Raw genomic sequence first — 15,542 nt, forward strand, 5'->3', positions numbered from 1 at the left:
CGCAAACGCCAATTCTTGACAGATATCTGCGTCTTTGATTGCTTGGACATGGAAAGTATGAAGCGTATGAGGATTTTGGCCGTTTGCAGACATTTTGAGCTATTCATATGCACTCACTTGCCACTTCATTAGGTACGCTAGTGAAATAACCGAGAGAGCTGTTGATTCAAATGTGTTTTCATTCTGGAGGCTGTGGAATTTTATTGTACCGTACCCACACGTGTTTCTATTGTTTTGACAACCCCATTTTAGTCGGTGGAGTAGGGTAAATAAGAGAACCCCCTTTGTGTTTAATTCACTACACTTCAACAGCAACACAAACTGCATCCTGCAAACCGATCATATAGTTAAACCACCACCTTTCTTAAGCTGGTTCAACATAAACTGAGCGTTATAACCTTCATTAAGCTAAAATGTAGTGCAGGACTGTTATATTAGGTTGGATTTATTGTCAGTGGTGTGGGTGTATGCGACAGTCTTAGACAATCCAGGTATGAGGCGTTGCATGATTTTTGGCCTTTTCATAATTGTCCTTTGAGCTGTGTATATATTTAAACATCGCTTTAATCAGACACACTGAAACACATGCTGTTTATCTGGTGGCGTATGTCATGCTTCTTTAGTCACATCTCTGTTGAGAGCTGTCACTAAATAAAACTGAAAACGTTCTCTCAGTCCTCATGCAAACGAGCCTAGATGTGGCCGATGTCTGAAACAGCTGGCGTGATCGATAGTGAAAGCGCATTCGGGGGCGTTCGCAAGGGGAAGGTAATCGTCAGGATCTCCCACAGATCACTAGAATAAGCGTGTCGGAAATTCAACATCAGGAGGGTGTCTTCGCACGCACTCCACCTTTCTTCCCTTAACCCTTCAGCTCCACCCCTCCTTCCATCCATCCCATCTCTTTATTCCTCCACTCCCCATTCCCAACCACCCTTCCATACAACAAGGCCAAGCCCTGGTTACGTGGCTGTTGCTATGGTGGGCTTGCAGGGTCAGGATTCCTGCTATAGGCTCTCCTGGGCTAATCCATCTTGGATCCGGGATGATAGGGAACACTGTATCCTCATTTTGTATTTTAAGGCTTCATATAAAAGTTTAAATGTGTCGAAATGTTTGATTTCTCAGCGGAGTAAATTTTCCTCAGCATTGGTATGACTAGCTGTCCTTGCACACCTGTGTAACAGGGTTTATATCCTTGTGTGTCTGTGAATGAAGTAAAAGTCTTTGCTTGTGCCCGCGTGCACGCATGCACGCATGCCTGTGCATTAGCACACCTAGGCCGCCCCTTTATCCGGGGGATTATGGTTAAATGGAATGCTGAGATTCTGCCGGCGAGCTGCCGATAAAGCTGAAGTCTGCGTTGGGAGAGAAAATTAATTATTGGGGATAAAATCAGAGCGAAGGAGATAGTTACCGACTCGTTGGGGAGTTTTAGTCATTGATATTTCGCCACAGACTTCCAGACGACATGCAGAGTTCATCACACCCTTAATGTGAGACGAGAAAGTGTGTGTGTGTCTGCGAGTGTGTGTGCGCGCGTGCACCTGCGAGCCCCGGCTTTGCAAACTTTTAAAGGTTTCGGTGAGGGGATCAAAAAGCATTTGGGTTTTACGCAGTCTTAACATACTGATTTAGTTTTTTTTTTTCTCCCCCCTGCGGATCAGTTGAAATGTCCTCAGGTTTTTTCTTTTTACTTACTAGCCTTACGTTTTATCATCCAACAGATTTAAACAACTTAAAATGATACACTGAAACGTTTTATTTTAGCTTATTTTTTTTTGCTTTTGTCTGATTTAATATCAGGCTTACGTTTAATTTCAATTAAAGTTAGAGGAGTTGATGCAGGAATCTGTTACTCGAGACTTAATTAGTTTCACCCAGCTAGTTGGAATAATCCCGCTGAAAATGCAGTTTGCCCAAATGTGAGGCGAGAACAGAATTAAAACATATTAAGTGTGTGTCAGTGTTTCAACCTATTTCGCAGATTTAGATATATTTGAATTGAACTGAGGCCGTTTTCAATCTACTTGCGTGATGAATTCTCTCTGTTTCTCGTCGTCAAAGATCCAGGCTGCAATTGTTTTCTTTTGTTTTTTCGAAAACTGGATTAGTTTTGAAATGATAAACCCTAAACCTACTGTGCGAGTAAAGAAAATATTTCAAATACGGAGGAAAACTGAAGAGATTTGAATTGAGCTGCATGAGAAACAACGCCCAGGAAACAATTAGAAAGCGAAACTGCACCTGAACCGTTCCAGTGCTGTATTATGGTCTGATTTTCATTTGGTGGCTTCTAATTCAGCACGGCCGCACTCTCTTGTTTGTATTTTCATTTCCCTCGTCTGTGGGTTTCATGTGTTTCTACCTTTACTACCCAGTATACTGAATATTGAAATTTAAACTCTGTTTTTGGGCCACGTCGTCCTGAAAAGCGCCTCCTTTATTTTCCTGTTTTTACCAGCCTTTTGTGGCTTGTGTTAAAAAATCAGCTGTGAACAAATAACCGCCCCTGACCTTACAGGACTTGTTATATCCCGACAGATTAGCGTGTGCCCGTTTGCGTGGCTGTGTGCGTGGGCGCCAGGTGAGTGCGTCTCCGTCCTCTGAGCGAAAGCCTGATCAATAGTAATTGGGTTGAGTGTCTCTGGCCTGTTTCTCTCCTTTTGTGCCGTGGGCCTTTTGTAGGCTGACACAGGGCCAGGAGAGAAAAGGGACAAGAGAGAGAAAGAAAAGGAGAGGGGTGAGGAGGGGGGGACGGAGAGAAAATGGAGGATGTTTGCAAGTCGACGAGCATGACCGACTCCCTCATCCAAAACTCCGGATATTTATTCAGCATTACTCACTAATCTAAAAAAATCTTCCTGTCTTTCTGCGTCTCCCCTTTTCTTTTCGTTCACAATGGAGGAATGAGGTGTGTGTGTGTGTGTGTGTGTATTGCTCGAGAGGCGATACTGTAGCATGATCTTTTAAAGAGGTGCAGTGATACACAGATAACTCGTTAAGATTCATTAACAGGCTCTTCTCTCTCCTTCCTCTGTTGTTTACCAACACAAGCGCGCTCCCCGAGTAGCTCCCCATCCTCATCCCTCGCCGTTCGGTCTCTTTCACGACTTCCATAAAAGCGACGCGTGCCGAGCGAGTTCTGGAGCTCCGGCGGTATTAGCGGGGAGGCATTAGGCATAAACTCTAAGGTATATTAAAGCAACGGCCCTGTTGTTCATATAAACACGCCAATTCAATTTAGCCTGCCCCACGGGGAATGGGATTTCAGCAGCTTCCGAGACGCGCGGGAAGGGAGGGAAGGAGAGAGAGAGAGAGGGGAGGCAGCGCGAGTGGCGGATGAGGTAAGACGAGAGGAAGGGGAAGAGGTGGTGGTGGGATGAAAGGGTCTTGTAGAGGTGATGGAGGAGAGGTTGCAGAAGCGAGAAGACGGAATAGGGGAGAGGGTGTGATGATGAGCGAGAGAAAGAAAGGGTTGGGCACGGATGTGGATATTAGCATACCGTAGTGGCATGGTGCATAGTTGAAGGAAATCACCATTATTATTATTGCATTAACCAGTATGACGTAATCACCTGTGTGTGTTTGCATCGACACACACACACACACTCTCTCACATTAAACTCACACTGGCAGGCAGAGGGGGCTTCCAGCGTCTTCGGCGTCTGCGCACCGTTGCACGCTTGGACAGAGCATTATGTGGGAAACCCTACAGTTATATTATTCAATCCGAATTCAAATGGGCTTGTCAGGAAAGCTCCTGCTTTTTATTACCTGTCAGAAACACCCAGGGAAGGATGGAAAAGAGGGGAGCAAATTAAACGACAGTAAATAAGAACCCCACCACCACCACCACCACTATCCATCGCTCTGTCTTCTCCCTCCCTGCCATTCTGCCTGCCATTCCTCCCTGCGCTTCATTTTGGAGAAACACACACATTTGGAGGTTTTTGACAGCCTGTTGTTGTTCGCCTCTTTCCCGTTAGTTTACCTCGACCAGGTTTTATCTGTCAGTCAGACGCTGGAGGACGTAATTATTTTGTTCATCGCCGAATCGACTGAGCCGAGCGCCGGTTAAAGGAAAAGTGTCTCAGGCGCTTATTTAAATGCGTTTGATGGCCATTTGACATCATATAAACCGAGGCATCGTGGGAAGGGAGTGTGGACGATGACCAAGAGGGGAGACTAAGGGATGAGTTGTGGGGAAATGAGGGAAAATCATGGTGATTCCTACCATTACACACACACACACACACACACACACACCCAGAATAGCCTCCTCCCGTCTTGCCCCTTTCAGCCAGGCATAACCTCTGCCATCTGTCCACCCCCCCTCCTCCTCTTCCTATCTTCCTACTCTTTCCGTTTCACCCGTCTCCTCCTCCTCCTCCTCTGCTCTTCCTCTGCCCCCTCCCACCCCCCCTTCTCTTTATTTAAGACATTGTTTTCGCACCTTTACTCTGTGGTGGCATTCACAGACTTGTGAAATATTTAATCGTTCTCGTGAGTTAGACAAACATTTGTGGATCAAGAAGAAGACGATTGGAGGAGTTTTTAGGTTGTCCAAAGCGAGCACAGTGTCCTCATTCGTCGTTTTAGAGAAATGTAAAGGCAGACTAGACGAGTTGGTGTAGGCCACCTTCACATTTTAACCACAATCGCGTCTAAAGTCTGTTTGCCGTCGCTTTTAGTTTCATCATCTGGCGAGACACTGCTAATCATACTACCAGGCCTTTATTTCTGCTCGATTTGTATATCTGTATATTTTTTTTTTGTTAATCTTTTCTTCCATTCTGTATCCTTCCATGGTAGGGATGCACCGAAAAAGCAACAACCGCAGCAGTTTTCGGCCGAAAATGGCCCAAAAGTGCATTTTCGGTTATCGGCCGAGAATTGCTGCGGTTGTTGCTTGCATCATCACAACATCCTGTTTCGGCCGCGTTATTTTGGCGATAAGTTTTCGGTTTTCAGCCGAAAATTTTCAGTGCATCCCTATTCCATGGTGATAATGTATTGGTAATATCAAAACGGGAATTTTAAAGCATATTTCGGGAGCATTTTGGGGTTTAAGACGAGGAGACACATGAGGAACAGTATGGATAGAGCATAAGTATCAAACTCACAACATTGTGGTTTACGGTTTGAGTCCTACGCCACCACCAGGGACGGCCCTTTATTGTTATGTTTTCAACGAATGAAGACGTAACCTGTAGACTAGTTAATGACAAGAATTTCTTCCTGGGTGATATCGTTCTGTTCCCAGCCCCTCTCCCAAATCTACCTCCAACTTCTGACCCGCCAGGTGCGAAGGACATCTGGATGCGTTTAGAAACTGCATTTGAAGGAAGCGATAAAAGAGCCACATTAGGCGCTCCTCTTCTAATCCCCCATTGTTCTTCGCCTGTCCCCCGTCCCACAGAGGGGCTGCTCTAATTAAAGACTAATAATTGTATTGTTTTATAAAGCCTATAGAGACAGGGGTTCTGCTCTTCAATCATTCACTCCCTCCAGCGTACCCTGCCCACCGAGGGCTATCTCGGTGGATGAAGTCTGTAAAGACACTGTGACTGACTGTTCTGGGTGTGTGTGTGTGTGTGTGTGTGCGCAGGGGAGAGGCAGCTGTGTGGCATGCAGTAGGAGGAGGAGGAAGGAAAAAGACAAATCTAAATTAAAACTTTAAAGCACCATTATTTAATTACCCTAAAGGCTGTGGATTTGTAGGATTGAAGGGTTTGTGTGTGTGTGTTTGTGCCTGCGTGTGTGTGTGTTCATACAAACGTGTGCTGCTGTCCAGGATTATTTCAGTTTTTCAATTTGCCATTTCTCCTCAAAGCGTGTGTGGATATTCGTGTGCGTTTGTATGTGTGCACGACCACAGTGTAACCCCTTATTGGTTGCCCTGCTCCCGTTGCCCCTCCTTCCCCTCTGCCCTGCACACACAGGCACACACACACACGCACATGCACATGCACACACCCCACGTGCATGCATGCACACATGCTGAAGCGCCGGCAGATAAAAAGGCATTATGGTAAATTCCACTTAATGACAAATTTTTAATTTGGGGAACAGGGCCTGGTGAATGGAGCTTAATTACCGGGGCCAAAGATCCCTCGGAAAAATAACCCCCTCGACGTGCCCAACCTGCCCGATAATGGAGCGCTCCACAAAATGGCTCAGATTAACCAATGCCGTTTATCTGCCCCCCCACCCCACCACACACCACACACACACCCTCCTTCTGTATAATAACAAAAATAACAATCATGAAAATTCTATCTGCCTCCCAGCCCCCATCACCCTGCTCCCCTCTCCCGCCTTTCTGCCCTCCCGCCCACTGCCTGCCTCACTCCCGCAGGAGGAAATTCATCAAAATGAAATTGAGGTTGCAACTCACTGGTTTTATTAAAATATATTTGCCCCTCACAGAAGATGTGTGTTAGTGTGTTTCACCGCAGAAGACAAAAGGGGGGGCCGTGAATAATTTGGTCACTTTTTATTAGCAACATTTATTTTTTACTTTTGGAGGGGGGGGCGGTGTACACACGTATAACTTAACACATAAAATACAAACACTTGTTGAATATAGGCAGCCGCATAGTTTAACCCTTTGTGGAAATACAAATGTCAGAAGGAAATTTTAAATAATTGCTTGCTTTGTCGAACCAACACTACGAAAATCCCAAAATGTTCGATTTGCTGTCACTTCAAACTAAAAATGTCAGTGAAACTTTACAATTTAGAGGCCTGTAGCAGTCAATGACAAATTATTCATTAGTGGTAAGTTGCCGTATTTGCCTTGGTTCATTGATAAATTGGCTAATTGTTTAATTCGTCAATTATAAGTTAATTAAAATACATTCAAAAGGGATCTTTTAAAGTAAACCTATGATTTCAGTTGATATATTTTAATGTATACTTCATGTAGGCCAGTTGTTCTAGTTCCAGCTGTTCTTCTAATTAAAATTGTCGAGATTTTCTGACTCTGACTACATCAAATGAGATGTAGTCAGAGTTTAAGTCATTGATTTAATCCGAAACCGAGTCACTGGTGGATCAATATGCCAGCAAAAGTGTGGTATCAGGTAAACGTGACCAGATTTAATCCTTTAATGTCATTAGCACAAGCCATCAAAGCATGTTTGTGGTAATTAAATGAGTTAAATTTCAATTAAGCCTCCGTTTGAAACATGTATGTTGAGACCAGCAGATCTGGGTTGCGATGCAGTCAGTATTGTGTGTTTCATAAGAACTACTCTGATTATCAAGAGACTGATGGGGATATGTTTTGCATTTGAATTGAAAATCTGCACTAAACGGACTAACAGCTAGCGGATATTAAAAGACACAGTGGCTACCTGTCTTCTGTCAAAACCCGCGGACATGCAGTGGCTCAGTTTCGGTTAACTTGAACATGGTTACGCTGTATACACACATGGACACGCACACACAACCTCTCTCACTTTTCTTGGCCTTCTCTAGTCCCCGTTGTTGTGTACCCTGATTGGACCATGTGGTTGCCATGCGGTTGCCAGGCCGCGCCCCTGCTGTGTGGTAATTGGTGTCTGTGGTGTTACCGCGTGGCGACGGTGCTTTGACTGACAGGTTTGGCCACCTGCCCTGCCCTGGCTGCCAACATGGTGTGGGAGCGGGTGAGGAGGAAGAGGAGGAGGTGGCGCAGGCTGGCAGGGGGTGAACACTCGATGTGTCACGGAGGAGGGGGGAGATGGATATCAGATAATCAGAAATATGTGTTGGCCGAATACGGGGTGGACTCAACAGGGACCAGGGTGATGGCATCTGCCTGCATTTCAATTCTTCACCGCCGGCAATGGCAGAAATGGTTGTTAAATTACAGATTAGTAAACATCTTTCTGGGGCTGCTTTCAAACACAGCTTTTAATATACAGTTAAGTCCCTAGGTTTTTGGACCCTGAGTCAAATTTTTTTTGCTTTAGCTGTATTTGTATTTTTATGTAAGTTGTCGGGTGTCCTTTACAACCATGGACACCACCAATGATGGGTTTACTCCTCTGTGACTCTTTGCCAAGCCTTTACTGCAGCATTCTTCAGTTGTCATTTGTCCACAGGTCTTCCATTGTTAATCTCTACCATGAAGCGTCGTCAAATCAACATTTCTTCATTACTCTTGAGTCTGAGCAGACAGTATGTCCCTACTTCTGATGATGATACACTTGGGCTCATGAGTCGCTCCAAACGGTTTCCAGACTTTTATTTTCCGCTATTCTGAGTTAATCTGAGTTTCATCTGTCCAAAGAATGATTCCTTTCTGTTCTTGAAGCTTACAAATGGTTTCCACCTTCTGGTGAACCCTCTGTATCTGCTCTGGCGAAGTCTTGTCTCCATAGTAAACTTGAATAATGATATCCTTACCTCTTGATGAGTGTTCATTACCTAAGAAGGCGTCCTACAATTATCCAGCACTGTTGTCTTCTGTGAAAACCTAAGTCTTGTTATGTCACCAACAGTGGCTCCTTTTCAAACCGTTCATTACGTCACTACTAAAGTACCTTTCCTTCGTTTTTTTGCAGCACCAAAATCGTATGTTTCACTTGCATTGACATTGCTAGCTCCTTTGAATCACAGGATTAGTTCCATTACCCCACTTTGATTCAACTCCAGATGTTTTACCCTTTAGTTGAATAAGAAGCAATAAAGGAATATCTCACACCTGACCAAGAAACAGCCCTGGAGTCAGTTAGCAGTAGTCAGTTTTGTGACGCCAAAACAGTTGTGACTCATCAGAGAATGGACATGGTCGTTCTGAGGGTGTCCTGAGGTGTCTGGCAACAGGATGTTGTTAGTGGGGGGCCTTTGGGTCCTATTTGTTGAGAGGAAGGGCCTCTGCAGATCAGGCTTGTTCCAGTGCATCCCACAAATTGATCAGTTTGGGATCCAGGTCAACACCTTGTGCTGTTCTTCATGTTTTTTTGAGTTGTCCCTGAACTGTTTTTGTCCATGTCAGGCTGCATCCTGCTGGGGATGGCTGTGGGTGGGTACATGTCTAAGTAACATCCACACGAATGCCAGGTCCAAAATATTCCCAGCAGAACATTGTGTTGTCATAAGATGGTCAATGTTATCTACTTCTCCTGTCAGTGGTTTTAATGTTGTTGCTGGTCTGTGTGGTTAAACTATATCATCCTGGTGCATGCCCCTCTTCCCCAATGGCTCAACCAACTCGGTAAACAAACTACATTTATGACATTGAATAGAAACATTTGATTGGAAACCTTGCAGTAAAGTGTAGATATGTAAAGGAAAATAATTAAATGAATGTACCCCTTTGATGGTAGTGCTTTTAGTGTCTATCTCCTCCTCTGCATTCCACAATGATTTCCTCAAACACTTCCCTACCTTGATGCTTTTTGCTTGGTATTGTGCGAGTTAGACTCTTGTTGTGTTGCAGTACGCTCCGCCCTCACCTCCTGCAGCCTCTGCCTTTGCTCTTTTTTTGTTTTACACCCTCAGACAGACTTTTCTGTCAAACAAAAGAAAGAGAGGAGTTGGAGAAAAGCGGCATTTGGTTGCGTGCGTCTGACTTAGCCAACCTTTTGGTGTGTTTAACCTCGAAGAGGGCACGGCTGTGTAGGGCAAGGGTGATGTCACAAAGGAAACACTTTTTCACACACAAACACACATACACACACACATACACAGAGCCTGCACACTCCCACCCACCCTCACCATTGTCATGTATAGTGTTGCTAATCCAGCCCTGTCGCTTCAGTATCAAACATAACCTCCAGTTGGGGGACAAGGCCCCTCTTTCCCTCCCATTTTGTGTGTGTGTGTGCTGGTTGGTGTGTTAATGGGCCTGGTCAACAGTGTGGTACAATGGGCGGGCTGGCTTGGGATGCCTGTTTAAGTGTCGGGACAGGGAAAGAGAGATAGGGGTAAGGCGGGTCAGGCTAAGCCTTTGATGTTGTTGGGATCTGGGAGGGGGGGAAGCTTGTAGATGGTACGCACACACACACACACACATCTAAGAAAATAGGTTAATACTTAGAGTTGGAGGTGATTTTGATTGGACTGCCGCTCTCAGGTTGTGTGTCATTGACATTTTCACTCTTGTCCTTGGTTTACCGGACTTAAACCATCCTGTCTGGACGTCATCCCTTGTTTTTGTGTGTGTGTTTGCATGTGTGTGTGTGTCACCCCTGGAGAGCAGGGTGTTCATGGTTCATTAGCCACACGTACACTTCCGTTCTGTTCTCACTGGTAGAAGGGATGGAGTCAGTACACACACACACACACACACACACACACATTTCCTCTGTTTTGTTTTGTTCTGCTGGTTTTGATGAACAGGCATGCAGCCTCCTCCCCTCTCCTCCTCATCTTCTAGTAATCAGGGTACCTATGAGACAGACAGGTAGCATCTGTCGCCTTCTTTCCCCTGATCCGTCTCTCCCTCTGTTTCTCCATCTCCCCCTCCTCTTCCGTGCCATTGTGTTCAGTTTCCCTCGACGGCACAATGATGAGATAATGTTCGAGTTGTCCCGCGGAATCAAAATCAGTAAACGGGACGGTGACAAACATTTTTTTTGGAGATTTCTAACAGACGACTTTGTTGCCACTTGGCACTCCCCGTTTTCACTCGGATGCATCCGTTGTTGTCGCCTCCCCGGATGTGGGATTGCAGCGCACCCATTTCGCTATTCAGGATCTTTGAGCTTATACTTATAAGATGGCTGTAAGTAAAGCTTTGAACAGTTGCAGTCAACATGGCGGAGGCCTCTCTTGAGTCTGTTCAGCTGCTCGGTGAAGCCTCTGCCATCTGCTTTTTCAGCTCCAGACTCCTACGGATCTGCAGGGCCACGATGGAACGAGGCTCCGATGGTTTGGTTTTAAACGGGGCCTCAAGGTTTATTAGCATATTTTCACCCTGTGTACAGACAACAGCCCCCCGACCCACCCACCCACCCACCTCTCCTCCTTTCCTCTCCTCCACCCCTCACCCATGTGTTTGATTCCTCGGCCGTGACAAAGAGCTTCACCCTTTATCCGTGTATGTGTTGGGTTGGTGAGATGGGGAGGGGGGGCCCCTTAGATTAAGGGAAAGCTTCCTGCTCTTTATTTGGGGAGTCCCCCCGGGAGACGCTTTGGGAATGACTTTCGTTGAGTCACTAACGCCTTCTCACACACACACACACACACACACACACACACACACACCCACACCTCTCACCCCTGCCTCTTTTTTCAAGCTGCCCATTGACTGGTTGTTGTGTAACACCAGCTAAGCGTGCACACACACACATATATTTTCCACGCACACACACTTCACATACAGGCCCCCCAGTCCGCTCACAGTAGATAAGCGCTGCAAGGGCCCCTGTTCTCTTGTCAATGCAAAACTAACCAAAACTCCCAAACTCAGATAATTCTTAGTGCAGTGTTACAATGAGAAACACCACATGTACATATAAATTGCATTACGCCAGTGCACAGAAATCTTCAATACACTGATATTTGGTGGACACCAACCAATAAATGTAAAGGAGTGTAAGCACTGGCATGAAAAAACGCGCACGCGAACATAACACAACAGGAACCAAAGACTAATGGGCAGTTTATACTTCTGCATTAAGTTGACGCAGAAGCTACGTAACTAGCGCCGTAACTGACGCGCATCTCCCCAGAAATGTAATTACGCGTCACAGCGATGCAGGCTGCAAGAGTTGCGATTGGTCCGCTCGGTTGTAGCATGTTTCCGCTTTAGTATTTCCGGCTGCTTCTCCATCTCCGCAATTTTCCAATTGATAGTTTTGGATCAATAAAGATGGAGCACATCCAGGAAAGGTTAACTGAGGAGGTTCGGAGATGCAGACATTTGTATGACTGACTCGACTTCGGCGAAAGTTTCAGTTTCAATTTGACAATCAGTTTAATCTTTAGGCAAAAATACCTAACATTTATCTGTCCCAACTCTTCTTGTATTGTGTTGTCAGTTGGGTAAAAGAAGACATTTTAAGGCGCCAGCTTTCAGTTCTGTAAATGTAGTTATTTTTTGACATTTATAGACTATTTACTAGTCAATGAATCAAAAATTGGCAGATTGATAAAAAAATATGTCTCCTTGTCTGCCCTCTTTTTAAAACGTTCTTTGTGAGAAGTTATTTAAAAACCGCTTTGCTGGTTTGGTTTCAGTCGATACATTGCCTTACATTTGAATTTGTTTGGGAAAGACTGGTTTTGTCACCATTAAGAACTCTTCAGAACCATTTCGCCGCTTAAAATCAATTTAAATCTTCAAATTAAGTCATTTACTAAATGTGGTGGATCATATCTATCAATTCAAGCCTCCTTAGACTCTAATAATACAGTCCAAACTTGTTTTGGTTTGTACATAGCGTCCCCAAAATGTTTAAATGTTTCAGAAACTGTAAAAAAAAAAAACTGCGTTGATTAAAGATGGACCAAAATTTGAAGTGCATCTAAAGGTTTTCCCCTTGCCAAATGAATCAACCAAGAGAGAACCCTCAATTAATGTTAAAATTTGAGTCACAAGCGACCCGTGTGGTGATAACACCGAGTTACTTGCATCCGTGCGTTTGCGTGTTTTTGGAGGTGAAGGTCGTGGCAGAGAGAAGCCCCATCCAAACAGCAGCCATTTTAATTTGTTTGACAGGGAAGAGAGGTGATAACCTCCCCTCTGCAGCCGCTCACCCGGGGAGTAGAGATGGAGGGAGGGGGGGGGGTTAAGAGAGGTAGAAAACAAGGATAGAGAGAGAGCAAAAGCAAAGGAAGGAGGGCTGAGCAGAATAGCGATAAGGAGCTGGATAGACAGAGTCAGAAAAAGAAAGAAAGAGATGGTGGCAGAAAGGAGAGTGCGATATTTGATCATAGCTCAAGGCTGTATGTTTGTCCAAAGGCTAAAGACTGTCAACCAGCTAATCGCAGGGGTCGATGCGTGGGTGTGTCTCTATGTGTTTGTGAAAGCGCGTGCGGGTCATTGCCATCAGCACGTAATTTATGCCCAGTACACGTGTCTGTGCGCGTCGGCGTCGCCGGTATTTCTGTGCGCGCTACGAGTTCTGGATGTCAGTTACAGTTCTGTGGGCCTGACGAGAATACAGCGGCCTCCCTCAGGGTGCTGTTAGTGCCACTATCGTACAGATGTGCTGGGCTGCCACTGTGTCAGTTTCAGTGTGTGTATGTGTGTGTGTGTTTGTATGTGTGTATGTGTGTGTGTGTGCGTCCTTTTACAGGAAGCTAAACTTATTCCTCGGGGTTTAGAGTTCTTAATAGGGCTGGATGTTGTCTCGAATTCTTCTCCTCTGGTTCTTATCGAAATCTCAGATCCAGTTGTGTCATTGTAAACCGATGTTTCTCATACAAAGTTACAGGCATTGCAACCAGTATTGTAGAACTACGAACTGCTTTCAGAAATCAATAAGCACATTTTAAAATTACATTCAGGATTAAGTAACGATAGTCTGTCATTTTGAAATCTTCTTATTTCAATTTCAAAATCATATGTCTCTATAAAGTCGACCTCTAGACTGCCTTTACAGCAATAAAGTGTTCATGGAGTGTATATTTCTTGAAGATGGGAGTCTGGACTTGGCAGTATTTAAATTTAAACGTTTTTTCTATTCTGCCAGATGCTGAAGAAGAAGGAGGAAGTTGGCTGGTTTCAGACAAAGACAAAGAGGTAGGTGCTAATTTGCAGCTTTTAAAGATGTAATTTTATACTCTGACATTTAGCCACTTCTGTTTTCTGAGGTCAGTTTAAAAAAAAAAAAATTTTTTTGCTTGTGGTCTAAATGACAGTAATATTTTTGAAAAGCAGGAAGGAAGGGAAGATGTGCAAACTCAAATATGTAAAATCTTTCTCTAAAAAATATAAAGTGCGATTTTGAAGCTCCAAAGTTATGAAACAGTTAGTGACTTAGTTTTTTTTTTCTCCCCAAAACAAAGATTTCGCTACCAGTAATGTCTCGCTGCATGAACCTAGTCACACGTTAATCAATTATAATAATTGTGTAAATAATGCACTAACTAACCATGTCTGTGTTTCAGGCTCAGATCTATAACAAAGACAAGGGCTCCAGGGTAACAGTTCAGCGGATATCAAACAGATACTACACTGACAAGAATGTCCAGTGTAGAAACTGCAACAAGTATGGACATCTCTCCAAGAACTGTCCCGATCCCAAAGTCAGTTCACATCAGTGCACGGTACCATCTTAAACACGGTGTATGTACGTATGTAAAACTAACTATAACCATGTATACGTGTGTGTGTGTGTGCAGAAGTTGGTGCTGTGCTTCCTTTGTGGCACCCCGGGCCACATGGTCATTGAATGTCCCAATAAACACTGCAACAACTGTGGCCTGCCCGGGCACCTCTACGAGTCCTGCTGCGAGAGGGCGTACTGGCACAAACAGTGCCACCGCTGTGGAATGACGGGACACTTCTTTGATGTGAGTATGCCACCCAACTTTACATATGTTATTCCCTGTTTTGTGCATTATGTTCCAAAACCGTGGGGCTTGACACTACAATGGCATCCTTCACTCTATGAGATTTTGCAAACTTGTGTCAGGAATTCGCCTCATTCAGCCACAGCAGCTTAAAGTTAGGTTTATACTTCTGCAACGGATCTATGCCGAACCAGTGTCCTAGCATATGCAAGTGGCCTGCAATGTTTTAAGCAACTATACACACACTTGCGTGTCAGTATCATTGTAGTCAGTTTTATCAAGTTTGTCTGTGCGCTGCGAACGATAGTGTTTGAAATTAAGCAGCTCATGTTGGCATTGGAGCTATTACATTTTGAATAGTTTACTGAAATAACTGCGAAACAGTAAATAATATCTGATTAGATGGTATATTGGAGGAAAAAGGAGGGTCAATTTTCTGTGCTTGTCCATCCACTGAGAGACATGGATGGGGAAATTGCCACAATTTGTGTTGCCCTGTTAAACTTCTGGATAGTACGTGTTTGACTACGGCGTATCTAGGGCCTAAGTCCAGCGCAGAAGCCTAAATCTAGATTTGGTGAGCCAATAAGGCTCAGTATGGGCCGGCTTCTTATAAGAAACTCCTCAACACACCTCTACACACCTGTGTTTGTAATTTCCACAATCCTAGGTAGCACATACATACATACAAGTTCATCACATGACCCAAATATGAATTAAAACAATATGCAGAAGAGTCTAAAAGGAGAAAACGGACGGAATTAAAGGGGAACGACGTTTTTTTTACAACCTGGACCTTATTTCTAGCATAAAATACGGTCGTTTACTCACCCATGTAAGTTTTGTGTCATTCGTAGTCGTTCGGGAGATATTTAGATCTGCGTATATCCATATAGTGGGAGTGACTGGGGCACCGAAACGCAGCCTCTAAATAACGCATTATCTGCCGCGAAACTCGTTCATTTCACCAATATTTTGTTATCAACCGCTAGTGCTATTCCCCGTTGAGTCTGGAGTTTCCTGTTATCATCGTCCGGGGTCTGTAGATTGACCTACAGACCCCGGATGATGTCTTCAGACCTGGA

At 44.5% G+C, this 15,542-nt stretch overlaps 1 protein-coding gene across 2 annotated transcripts in view; it reads left to right on the forward strand.

The window, feature by feature from the left end:
• The window catches only part of zcchc7 (zinc finger, CCHC domain containing 7), a 49,713-nt gene that overhangs the window by 14,460 nt on the left and 19,711 nt on the right, over window positions 1-15,542 (forward strand). For both annotated transcript variants that reach the window (XM_084573855.1, XM_084573856.1), the window contains 3 exons: window positions 13,635-13,684; window positions 14,053-14,190; window positions 14,287-14,457. In XM_084573855.1, coding sequence (XP_084429981.1) covers window positions 13,635-13,684; window positions 14,053-14,190; window positions 14,287-14,457 — 359 coding nt within the window. The remainder of the gene's footprint in view (window positions 1-13,634; window positions 13,685-14,052; window positions 14,191-14,286; window positions 14,458-15,542) is intronic.

This window comes from Chelon labrosus (genome assembly GCF_963514085.1).
Source record: "Chelon labrosus genome assembly, chromosome: 2".
NCBI classification, from domain to species: Eukaryota; Metazoa; Chordata; class Actinopteri; order Mugiliformes; family Mugilidae; genus Chelon; species Chelon labrosus.